General features: G+C 49.8%; 1 protein-coding gene across 1 annotated transcript in view; it reads left to right on the top strand.

Moving 5' to 3' along the window:
- Nucleotides 1-470: 470 nt before the first annotated feature.
- NECTIN1 (nectin cell adhesion molecule 1) overlaps nt 471-12,897 on the top strand; it is a 65,624-nt gene continuing 53,197 nt past the window's right edge. Inside the window, exons 1-5 of the mRNA XM_009286750.2 lie at nt 471-536; nt 6,447-6,579; nt 7,735-8,085; nt 8,797-9,099; nt 9,534-9,651. Of these exons, the coding sequence (XP_009285025.1) occupies nt 471-536; nt 6,447-6,579; nt 7,735-8,085; nt 8,797-9,099; nt 9,534-9,651 (971 nt within the window). The remainder of the gene's footprint in view (nt 537-6,446; nt 6,580-7,734; nt 8,086-8,796; nt 9,100-9,533; nt 9,652-12,897) is intronic.

Genomic DNA, 12,897 nt, shown 5'->3' on the forward strand with positions numbered 1-12,897 from the left:
AGCACCTGGAGAGCTCTAATAGTGAGAATATTTAGCCCTGGACCAGGGCTCCTTGAACAACATCCAAGGCAGCGCGGAAGTCCAAGAAAGAGGCAGGGCAGAGAAAATACTCATGTACATTTGGGGACTCAGCCCATCAAGATAAGGTCTCAGGACAGTCTCAGCTTAATTAGCTTCCCCGTGCTCAATGCTTCAGCTTCTTTCCCCTCCTCCACACTTGATTTTCCAGCTGTACTGTTCTCTTCTGCCCTCGCTTCCCCACCCAACCACCAAATAAGCATTGGCTCTGAATGTGGTCCCCTTTCTCAGTCCTCCCTCTTGTTTACAGGTCTTGGTAAGCAAGAAAACCCTGGCTTTTTCCTTGCTGGCAGGCAACAAGATGACTCTTGAGAGAAGGGTCTTTGATTTTTTGTTCTTTGTCCACCCTTGTCTTTGCCTGGCCAGCTGCCTGCTTTTCCTAGTGCAGAATTATGATCCTGGACATGTTCACTGGTGCCCCTCCAGAGGAACTAGTGGCCAGGGATGAGAAGAGGCAAGTGAGTGGCCTGGGGTGTGGTGATGATGTTGGAGAGACGCAAGAGGTGTGGGAAAATTGGTAAGGCTAAAATGGGGGGAGGGCAAGTCAAAGAAACAAGCATTGTAGACCAGGTTGAGGGGCAGTCATCTCCCGGCTTATGGAGACAGGTAGCGGGGGCAGAAGGGAGATGTAACTTAGCTGTGTAATAAGTTGCACAAGGCCACAAAGGGAAAGGAGATGGGAATCTTCTGAACCCAGGCACTGGACAACTATGAGTAAGAGCGCACAGTGGGAACAGAGCTGAGGAAGGAGCTGGAGTAAAGTCCAGTCCAAAAGGCCTGGAGGGACAGGCTGCATGGACGGGAAAGTGGGCCAAGTACTGAGCACTGGTGCACGTCAGGTAGAGGCAAGGGGCAGTCTGGTTCACTGCTCAGGTGTGTGGGAACTGGCAGCTCTTGCCGAAGGATTAGCTGACATGCTTGTGGGGCGGGGCGGGCAACAGGAGCTGGCTCCTCCGCAGTGACTGAGGAGCCTTTGTGCTTTGTTGCTGAGCATGGGGTTTCATAGCTTTATTGCAGGAAGGCCTTTCCCAGTGCTGTGTCAGCTCTTTCAGCAGGAGCCCTGCTCTGCCAGCCTTCCTGCTTTTGCCATGGGGCGTGTTCCCCTTCTCTTGACTTGGGGGGTGAAGCAAAGCAGCTGTGTGAAAGCCAGGAAAGGTACAGGAAAGAGTGAAAGCCAGGAGCGAAGGCAGGCATGGTTGTTCCCTTCCCACTCCTCTGGTTTGCAGCCCTTTTCCTAGAGAACTAGAAGGTTGGCCACAACTGAGGGTGTTTGCAAGGTTGAAGCACAGACAGCAAGAACTAGTGGTCTAGTCTGGTGTTCATCTCTGCTTTTCTCTGTCTGTTTGATCTGTGGCCGGTCTCACCCTGGCGTCTGCTTTTCTTTCATCTATTTCTATGAAGAACACCTAGGACAAACATGGCATTGGTCTTGTTTAGGGCCTTTGTGTGAATCCCAGTGGTGGCTCAATGAACAGACTTCCCAAACCTTAACAGAGAACAAGCGGAGCATCAATGGATCAGGCCCTTTGGGAAAGATCTTTCATTCAAATGGATCTTGAGGCTGCTTTGTTCTCTATTTATCCAGAGAGGAAATACTGCATAGGCAGGAGAAGGCAACCCTGCCTTATCCCAAAGGCATCTCCACTGTCCTCTCCCAGCAGACAGCCAATGGAGGGCTGGCTAGAGACCTCGCTCAATACAAGCCATTGACTGGTCCTCAGATAATAACATCTCTGCTGTTGCTACTATGTGCTGGTTCTGGATATGAACCAGTGACCTAGGGTAAAAGGCTCTGTGTTTCCCATTTGCAAGCCAAAGCCAAGCCCGTTCTTTCTTTTTTGAGAGGGATTTGGATAAGAGCCAGATGGGCCATTGTACACGCTGCCATTTTCTTGTCAGCTCCCATAAAGCTCCCAGCTCTCAGCTGGGGGAAGGGATGCTTGGGCTTGCAGTTTCTCTTGGTGTACCCCCACCCGATCACAATGTTATCTCAGGCCTTTCACTTTCATGTGCAGGCATGTCACCTGGAGCTATAATCTTGCCACATCTCTTACTCTCTCATCTTTCTAACACCACCACACACACACCCCCCGCCTTGTGTTGGAAGGTCAGTTTTCCTCTTCTAATCCCTTTGGTGTTCAAGCTCCACACTTAAGTGGGGCAGAACTGAATCAGTGCATGACAGAGAGACCTCCAGTGAAAGTCTGCTGCTGCAGGAAGTGCACGTTGGCGAGGCACTGGAGGCCACTCCTTCATTGCAGTCAGCTGCAAGCCATTGACTAAGCAGGGTGAGACAGGCGCTGTGCTCTTTTGGAAGAGCAGCAGAGTACTGATTTGAATGCCTGGCAATCAATACAAAGTCTCTCTGGCAAGAGGAAAGGTATTAACCCCAACATCTTGGCCAAGCGCCAGCTCAAACCTTTGCGTCTTGCCACCTGAAATTCCCCTGCTGGGATTTAGGATCTTCTTTCCCATTTCCCACCCTGCCTAACACACCTGTGGCGTTCCTTTGGGCTGTTGGAGGCTGGTTGTGTTCTGCCCCACAAAGATTGCATTTCAGACCGTGATTTCCACTTAAAAATAGGGAAGACTTGAAAGATGAATTCAGAAATACCAGGAGAAAAATTTATAAGTGCCACCAGCTGTAAAGTTTTGAGCTCCTGTTCCATCCCATTTTACCCTCATGGAAAGTTCTTAGAGATCTGTTTGAAGTGTCTGTGAGGCATACAGGACCGTGTACAGGACATCATTGCCCATAGTCAAGGTGCAAGTGCAAGGGGCTGTCTCAAAATCAGGTGCTTTAGGGTCTTTTGTAGGTTGAAGCATGATGCATTGTTTTGTCCTTTTGTAAGGTCTGGTTACTGTGACCCTTCAGTTTAGTTCTAAGTGATGCAAAGACTATCAGGACTGATTCCTCTGACATTTGCATCAGCCATGATATTGCCACACCAAAGGGTGGCTCACCACACTTCTGCCAAGGGCTGTTTCAATGCCCTTGGGGTGAGATGAGTATCAGGGAACAGGAGGGAGAGAAATTGGTGAGAGGCTCAGCAGAGGCAAAGTTGTGCAAAGCAGTGTGGAGTTCACATGGTTCTTAACAAAGAGGCATTGATTGGAGGCTCGCTGTTGTGACAGAGCTCACTAGTGCCTGGAGAACACTTCCAGAACTTTCTATACGGGGGAGCAAGAACCAGATTTGCAAGTGTGGGAGCCTCAATGTAACAGTACCTCTCAGGCTTTTAGGAGAAAGGGTTTTCAGGTTCAAGAGCCACCAGCTGCCACTTAGTCTGCTCCCTCCCCGAGCGCCCCTCACACCCAAGGAGTCCAGACCTTCCTTCCCAGCCCACTGCCTGTGCCACAGGGCACCGTGAGTTCTGCACAGTTGCCCCCAAGGCTTTGCATGACTTAGTAAATATCTGGGTTTGGGATCGTGGGGAAAGGCATCAACACAAACCACTTCAGAGGCCAAGGTGGAGGAGTAGGATCTCAGAGGTCTCCATTAATGAGGTCTTGGCACCAAAATGTCTTTGGCACTCAGCTAGCCCTTTTTTACTGCTTTTGGTCCTTAACAAAAAGTAACACCAAAACACTAATGAGTAAAACGCAACTCGGCAAGCTTCAACCTATATAGCTAATCCTTCCTTGCATGCTGGCTGCCCCCTGGGAGGTGTCAGAGTGGATTGGTGGGCACTGGGAGATCTGGCGTAGGAACTGCAAATGGCAGGATGTATCCCAAGCCTTTTCTCTGCCATACCAACCACATACATCGTTCAGCAAAGAAGCAGCAAGGTGAACCCCAGCACTGCACACACGCACACACACACACATCCTGCTTAATATGTTCAAGCCTCTCCAGAGGCTAATTAGTGATTTTATTTTCTCCTCCTCTCCCGGCCTTGCACGCTTATTGCCATCAATTATCTATGGATTTGCCCTGGTGAATTATTGAGTGTGTAACGGCAAGGGAAGACGCGCCATCCCAGCTCAGTCACCTTGCAAACCAATGCTCCCCAGAGCATGACGGCAGCTGGTTTGCCCTCTGGCTTCTATTTAGGATGGGGAGCATGGGAAGCTGATCCAGCAACTTGCAAAACCCCTTTACTCCATCTGTTCCCCTTCCTCATCATTGCTGTTGAGGTGTGGGTGTTACTGCCGTGGTATGGAGCAGAGCAATGGGTGCGTTATTTCCCTGATGAGAAGCTTGGAGGAACGGAACATAAAGAGTTTCCCCTGTCTTGCAAAAGAGTCATAAGTTATTCAGTCACCTGGAAAGGAAACACGATTTCCGCACAGTGTTTGGGGTTTTTGGGGGTATTTTTTGTTTGTTTTGTTTTGTTATTTCTTCTTCTGTTTTTTTTTTCCCTTTTCCCCTGAAGCCTTTAGAAAGTTTGGAATGTGTTTTTGTTAAAGCTGCTACATGTAGGGGCCTGAATCCCAGCTTTGGCAGCATTTTGTTGTTGGCAAGCAGTCCTCAACTGGCACCACCTTTTTCCCTAGCCGAAAGTCTGACTTTACACCTGGGTGAAGGAGGGTTCTGCAGGACCCTGGATTCTGGGGTCTGGTTCAGGGTCAGGTTCGTCAGCACCAGTCTGCTTTTTCTCCAGCTTCTGTCCAAGTACAGTCTGCACTGATGCATGGATCCCATGGCAGGGTTGGGTAGAAGCGGGAGGGTAGAACTCGGAATTGTTACTACCACTCAAGATCAAGAAAAATCACTTGATTTTTAAAAGGGTCATTCATTAATTTGCAGGGAAATCATAGCGTAAAGAAAGGGCATAGTAATGATGAAGTGAGGGATTGGATTGATCTCGCTCTTGTGATATATATCACATTCTCTGCCAGGTTGGTTGACAATATCTTCATTTAAGAGGCAGTCTTAGGTGCCCATCCTTGGGCAGTGGTGGCCTTCAGCCTGGCATAGCCTCCTGCGTGCAGTGCTCGTCCGCATGCCCCGCTAGGGAGAGGCTGGGCTGTCCTCCCGGCTGCGCGGCAAGGGCAACTCCGAGGAGAAGCCGGTGACTTTCCATCCTCTCCTCTCTGGGGTTTGGCTCATCTCTTGCTTTTCTGGCACTGCAAGGAGGCGCTTGGCCATGACTTCCTGCTGTCGCAAACGGGGCCTCTTTTATTGGGATGTCGAAAGCCTGGTTCAAAGGGAACTGCTGAGGCCTGTGGGGGGTCAGGGAGCTTGTGTGGGAGCAGAGCCAGCTGTGCCATCGCCCCAGCCCCGGGCAGGCTCTGCTGGGGGGCATGGGCCCTTCATGAAAGAGGTGGGGACCGGTACTGATGAATCCGCTCTCCTCCAGCCTCGGGAGAAAGAGGGAGTGCTGAGCACACCTACAGCCAGGCAGCCATGAGATGGGCGGCAGGTTGTTCCCAGGGCCTTTGCTACGTGATTGCTTTTGCTCTCTGGCAAGCTCCCACACGCTTTGCGAGGCTCTAAAGACTTCAGAGCCAGACTGCTTGGCAAAGCTGTTGCTCACCTCCGCAGGTGTGGGCAATTCTGCAAGAGGCTCTCTCACCTCCAGGCTAGAAGGAGCAGAATATGCTGCAAAGCATGTTGGAGACATCTCCCCCCTCCCCATCCACCCGTTCTTTCCTCAAATCCCAGCGTAGCATTATCTAAACCCAGCCCTGCTCTGCACCCAGTGCCCTCATTTCATTGGGAAGGCCGTTGTGGGCCACGGGGTCTCACAGGGCACAGGCCAGACTGGTGTCAGAAAAGTCTTTCACTGTGTCTTACTGCCTGGACATCCTTCTCCAATAGGCCAGTGCCTCCAGTTGGCATGGAGAAACATGGTCCAGCTGTGACTTTCAGAGCAGGAACATCCCTTCCTTCTGGTTTCCAGAGGGACATGCATGGCAAAAATGGCCCTGGCTACGCTGGGAGGGGGCACGTGCAACCCTGCCAGCTCAGCTAACAGCCTCTAAGGACTCAATGGCTTCATGCATGCAGGCACGTGAGGGCACCAGTGCTTTGCTGTGGCTGTAAGCAGTGCTGAAAAACATTCCTCAGCACCCAGCCGCAATGCTAGGGTGTGGGGCAAACCAGCGCTTGACTCAGGGAAGGGGGCAAGTTCACACAAAGCTCTAGAGACTGAGTTTCGGTCTTAACTGCTGATGACTGTGGTCAGCTGATGGCGTCTCATGGCCGGGCTGGATTGTTGAGGCTTGTCCTCAGGGTCACAGGCTTGGCACAGACAGAAGGAGAAGGGGAGAAAGAAGAGGCTTAGATGAGATGTGGGGACTGAGATCTGTCTGAGTACAGCAGGCATGGAGTGAGGGAGCGTGCCGAGAGAACGGTAACGGCGGTGTTTGTGGGTGAGAAGACTTTTGTATGCCTGCGCTTGTGTGTGTGTGTGAAACTGCAGGAAGGAGACTACTCTTGCTCAGGTTCACGTGTAGAAGTCGCAGTGCGCATCTGCCAGGGGTCTGTGGGAGCTAAGACTGAGGAGTTCATTTTGGCCTTGCATGGGGAGCCCGTTCGTCCACTGGAAGAACAGGGTAGGGGTGACATTTCAGAAATTCTCTGTCCCTTCAGTTGGAAGATGCTGTCCTGTTTCTCTTGCTATGCATTTTTTTCTTTCCCCAGCCTCTCTCTCTTTCATTACCCTTTCATGTTCCTCACTCTTTGTACATCTTTCTTTTTTTATTACCCTTTTCTTTCCTTTACTCTCAGTCTCCCAGAATACATCCAGTTTCAGATTCTGCCAGAAGCAGTAAGCAAAACCCGCTTTTCTTGTTCTTACCACCTTGCTTCTCTGTTGTATTTATCATATAAATACTGGCTGTATAATTACCAGAGCATTATCTCTAAACATACAGATTAGGGAAAGACACAGTGGCAGCCAAAGATGAATTTCAGGGTCAGTCTGGTGGGAGACATTTTTCTCCAGCTGTCAGGGGAGGAATCAACTGAGACAGAATAGCAGTCATGAACACCAGCCATCACTTTTCCAAGCACCTTTCATCTTTACTCCGCAGAATCAAGATGGAAGCAGCCACTTCTGGGGTTAAAAAAAGGCCACAGAAATGATCTAGATCATGCAGGTAGATCGTGCAAGGTGTACAGGCACTGCCGTAAATCTGTTCTTATATGGGAACTATTGCTACTCTGAAATTAGGGCTGAGTTTTTACAGCTTATTTAATTACTGATGCATTTCCAATAGGATTAAATGGATGTCTGAGTGTGCGTTAGCATATGTTAGGATATGCTATGCTGATAAATATCAGTGCTTTCATATGCCTCCAGATACGCATGCTCTGTATATTTACAATAACTGATTTAGTGTCATCCAAAATCGAAGACAAAAGGAAGGAAAGTATTATTGATCCAGCCTTGTGCCTTTTGGTGATCACAAGCCCTAGGTTGGCTGCAGAGCATTAGGGCTGCTCATAGTGAAGTGTGAACACCAGTTGTGGGAAGGAAGGTGTTTATGAACAGGAATGAAGCTGCAGGAGCTGCAGGTGGATGCAGGTAGTTGCAGAAGGTACTGAGTGCTTGTAGCCATAGTCTGTTCTTGTATCAGCCAAGCCAAGAAGAAGCAAACGGAATAAATAAAGGAGTTCATGAGCCTGATGTCCAAGAACCTTTCTTTTTCTCTCTTTCTCTGTCTGAGAAGTACACGTATATTCATGTCTTTTCCATTTTATTGCAGGGCTGCAAGCTCAGACTGTCTTAGTCAATGACACAGTCTCGGGGTTTATTGGGACAGATGTGGTCCTGCACTGCAGCTTCACCAATCCGCTCCCCAATGTGAAGATCACGCAGGTCACGTGGCAGAAAGCCACCAACGGCTCCAAGCAGAATGTGGCCATCTACAACCCTGCCATGGGGGTCTCCATCCTCTCTCCCTACAAAGAGCGGGTGACTTTCCGGAATCCTTCCTTCAAAGATGGCACCATCCAGCTCTCTCGGCTAGAGCTGGAGGATGAGGGAGTTTACATCTGTGAGTTTGCTACCTTCCCAACAGGCAACCGGGAAAGTCAACTGAACCTGACTGTGCTGGGTAAGATACTGGGCAAGCTTTGTAGTGTGAACCATTGCCTCCAGTTAAACAGATCTGGAGGAACCTGAGACTCGTGTCCTGGGAGCTCAGGGCAAAGGTGAATCTTGGGTGTAAATTTTACCTATGATGATCTTTCAAGTTGACTGTAAAGAGGTGAAGAGCAGGGAACCCAAGGTAGGTGGTTCACTGCGCTATCACAGGAATGCCTCTTCCTCTTTCCAGGCCTCAGTTCCCCTATCTCTTAATGCAGGTGCAATAACAGTGACCTTTTCCCTAAGGGTGTGGTGAGTTTTAATGAGCTTGTGGCTGTCAAGTGAACAGAGAGAAAAGACAAGAGAGATCCTAAGCACAAGTAGAGCTTGTTCATGGAGCTTAGGGTTGTGAGTGAATAGAACCCACCCAAGGTCTACATGATTCATTTGCTCTCCAATTTCAGTTTCTCATTCTAACATAGGGCTGAAAACCTATGGCAGGAAAGGATTGACTTTCCATCGTGTATCTGTGCATCTAGGGCACCTCCACCATTCTTTCCCCAGAGTAGGTTGCTGGCAATTTGCAGCAGCTCTGGATTCACCACAAGGTCTGTCACAGGCTCAGTGCTGCTAGATGTCTCTTGGGTTGTAGTAGAGAGGATAGCGTTGCTTTTCTAACCATTCCTTTGTACCCTTTTCTTCTCCTCCTCCTCCTCCTTTTTGCACTTCCTTGCAGCAGCCAAGCCCACGAATCGGATGGAGGGCACCAAGCGGCCACTTATTGCTAAGTCTGGCAGGACAGAAAAGATCTTGGTAGCTACCTGCACCTCCTCTAATGGGAAGCCCCCCAGCACTGTCACCTGGGACACCAAGCTCAAAGGGGAAGCGGAGTTTCAGGAGATCCGGAATAGCAATGGCACCATCACAGTGATCAGCCGGTACCGGTTGGTGCCGAGCCGGGAGGCCCACCGGCAGCAGCTCATGTGCGTGGTCAATTACCAGCTGGACCGCTTCACTGACAGCATGACCCTCAACGTGCAGTGTAAGTGAGCATGGGCAGGGCTGGAGAGCAATGCTGCGTGGTCAGTCCCTGGGGTGGGTGATAAGGTCTGGCAAAAGAGGATTTTTCTGAAGGGAAGGTGTTGGTCTGGTGGAGGGGCTGAAGTAGGGGGCTGCTCTCTTTTTCTGGAGAGTGAAAACTGAAGTGATCCCTTGGAATAATCATGTGCTTTCTCTTTTTCACACCTTCTTTCTCTCTCTGCATCTGCCTCGTCCCTTTGTTCCTCCCCTTCTCTCTCTCCTTCATTCACCCTCTCTCACATTCCTTGTCCCATCATCTTTCCCACCTTGAAATCTCTCTCCTTCTCCCACCCCTGCCCCTCATCTCTTCCTATTTCATTTTCTCCCCCTCCCTTTTCCATAACTCTTTCCTCTCCTTTTCCATCCTGCTTTTCTATCTTTTTCGTCCCCCTGCAGATGAGCCAGAAGTCACTATTGAGGGCTTTGATGGCAACTGGTTTCTCAACCGGAAGGATGTGAAGCTGATATGCAAATCTGATGCCAACCCCCCAGCTCACACCTATGAATGGAAGCTGTAAGTGCCTACAATGCTTCTGCTTTCAGCAGCACATATGATCTTTGAACAGGGCCAAGGAGTCTCTGTAGAAACCTCAGTCACCCTCTGGTCAATTAGGGCCCAGTCCTATTACTGTCAGTGGTGTCACTCCAAGGTAAAACCTGTGCATGTGCGGGGAGAGTTGGACACTTGTAGTTGCTGGAGCTGTGCTTCTGCAGAATGCTCGGAGCTGATTCTGGTTCCCTGACACAGCTCTGCCAGGAGGCCTTCATTGCACGGGGACTGGAACTAATTTCTTTATTTGCAAACCAGGGAAGCTGCTGTCTTCAGCCTTGGCCTTTCTAGCTCACCCCGTCCTGTGCTGGCCATCCTCTGAAGCTGAGCTTGTCAGATCCAAAACAAGGCTTGCTGCCCTGCCAGCCCTGTCTAGAGGGCAGCCTATGCTTTTGAGGCAGGCAGTGCAGTGTTTGAAGTGACTAGGGCAAGGGGCTTGTTTTGCGTGGATGGGCTTTATCAGAAGTTTCACGTGGCCTGTGGCTCCAGCTGACAGAGCTGGGACTAGCATTTTAGTTGAGCTATGCACAGCCACCTCACCTTGCGATGGACAGAAGTTATCCCCTGTCTTTCAGCTGGGTCTTCCCCCAACATCTTCCAGTTCAGACTCAGGAGGGAAGGGCAGTGGGTAAGGATCATACACACCCCCTCTCCACTGGGCTGGGATGGAGCTTGCTACCAGTGCAGTGCAGCCTCAATACCCAGGATAACTTCCTATTCTCCCTTCACTGGAATAATATTCTGCCCTGGTGACGTGAAGCAGCCGAGATATGACAAGGTGAATAATTTGCCCAGCACCACTAAGTGCTTCAGTAGCAGAGCTGGAAAAGAACCCAGGATTTCCCTCCCTTAAAGGGGCACAAATAGCACAAAATTTGTCTGCATGTGAAAAAACCTTTCCCTGGAATCAGCCCCAGCTGTAAGCAGGAGCGCCCCTTTGCAGCACTCATCCCCACCCAAGTGACATTAAACAGAAGCAATTCAATGTCCTCCAGGGTTTCAGCTTTTGGCTGAACACACTAAAGGGACTGAAAAGTGAGCGAGGGGTGTCTGGGGTGTCGGAAGGGAATTGGTGCAACCTGATGTGGTTCTCTTTCCCTCTCTTTCTTTTCTGTAAGCACTCATGTAGCTTTAAAAAAGAAAGATCAAATGGATCCTTTCTTCTTTTCAGCTGGCATTTGTCATCAGGAAAGAGGCTCTCAAAATGGCTTTGCAAGGAGCTAGGCATATTCTCTCTCATTTCGCTTCCCAGATCAAACTGTTCACAGTGAAAGTCTGAAGAGGATTGATTGTTTTTCTTGCCTTTTTTCTAGTTCTCGTCCCCAGCTCTCTCCCTCTGTTGGTTCTGCCAGTTCGACTTAAACTCCGAGGGGGCTCTCTGGGTTCCTCACATTGCCAGGAAAGTGTTAGAGGCAAAGATGCCCCTTGTGGCTCCCAAGGCAGAAGAGGTCCCAGTTTAGGCTATCTCTGTGTAGCAGGGCTGGCGAATTGAGCTGAAGCGAGCCTTGTGAGATGGAGCTGGGGACAGGAGGCGGGTTTTTGCTCTGCTTTTGGGCAAGTCATTTCATCCCTTTGTTCTGCTATTGCTCACATGCGGGGCTGGAGTCTGAGCACTTGCTGGACTCCTGGGCATCAGGCTTTCCGTGGCAGGAGCTCTGTTGCTGTGTACAGACACAGCCAGCAGCACAAGCGGACCCTGATCTCTGTTGGGGCCGTCTGCTCCTGCTGTGATAGTGATGCTGAAGGCAGGCTGAGAGCTGAAGCACGGGGTAACCGGGTGCCGAACATCTCAGCCAGGTGATGTTTCTGCAGCCCAGGGCAGGAGAGAGAGTTACTTACCAGCTGGGTTCAGACACAACAGGGGATGCAGGTGTCAGGGCTGAGCATGGCGCTGCATGACTGAGTGAGTATGACGTGTCATTTGCACACCTGGTTTACACACTGCGCTGGTAATAAACTCAGCTCTGGCAAAAACGATTCTTGGGAACAGCACATCTTTGAGCCAGGCATTGAGTTGGTCCCTATATGCTTGTGTGATTGATGATTTTTTTTTTTTTTAAACACTGGAAAGAGTTGTTTTCCTATGGATTCTGTGTGAGCTGTGTGTATGTCCATTTGTCTGTCTTTAGTCTGCAAGGTTTCTTGACTTACAGCTTAGAGGCTGGGAGCATCAATACTTTGCTTTGAGAAGGAACTGTGGGGAAAAAAAGAGAGAGAGAGAAAGCATGGAATTAAAGAGTACGGGTTTCTAAGCCTGATAGCACTTCAGTCTGATTCCCCAGCCTCTCCCTTTTTGCACACTTGATGGGTCAGTTAGTACTGAGTATAGGATTATTGACCAGAGAGAGGATGGAAAGGAAAGATGGAGTGCAGCTGAAGGTAAGGAGAATGGAGGTGGAAGAAGAGGAAAGTAGAGAGTGAAAGTGAGCAAGTGAGACTGGGGAAAATAGAGGTGGAAAGGGAGAAGGAAGAAAAAGCTGGGGCACAGAGTTGCCTCCTGGCTCTTTCAGCCCAGAATCCTGCTCTCCCATTCTTGGCCCCAGGCTGCCTGTGAAGCGGGACCCTGTGAGCAAGAGGCAGACCAAGCAGATGGGATGAAAACCTGATAAATAATTGTACTGCAGCCAACCACCTAGGCATGCAGCGTGTGTGTGTGTAGGGACGTAAGGAGTGGGAATAAGATCCATGGCCATCCCCTTCCTTCCTACAGTGCCACTTCGGTAATATCAAACTGATTCCTCATTTCTTTGGCTGGGCAGCCAGAGAAATAGCTACCAGCATCTTTGGTTTATCCATATGCTTATATGTGCCTCTTCCCCTTCCTGGGGGTCAGGAAGCAATTACTGCTGCTGTTTCGCTCCTGCCTGGAATGTAAAAACCTGCCATGCTTTCTTCTCCTCTCATTTGGATGGTGACGAGCAACAGTCAGGGGAGCTGTTAGAAGAAGCAATAGCCTTCTTTAGCATCCCACAGCACAGTTTTTAGATATGCCCTTGTCTTTGTAGATTCAGGGCCCTAATTCACCCATAGGCAGATGTTGTGGTTTTGGCTGGGACAGAGTTAATTTTCTTCCCAGTAGCTAGTATGGAGCTGTGTTTTGGATTTGTGCTGGAAACAGTGTTGATTACACAGGGATGTTTTCGTTACTGCTGAGCAGTGCTGACACAGAGTCAAGGCCTTTTCTGCTCCTCACCCCACCCCACCAGCGAG

Source organism: Aptenodytes forsteri, unplaced genomic scaffold (assembly GCF_000699145.1).
Source record: "Aptenodytes forsteri isolate BGI_AS27 unplaced genomic scaffold, ASM69914v1 Scaffold760, whole genome shotgun sequence".
In the NCBI taxonomy this organism is placed as follows: Eukaryota; Metazoa; Chordata; class Aves; order Sphenisciformes; family Spheniscidae; genus Aptenodytes; species Aptenodytes forsteri.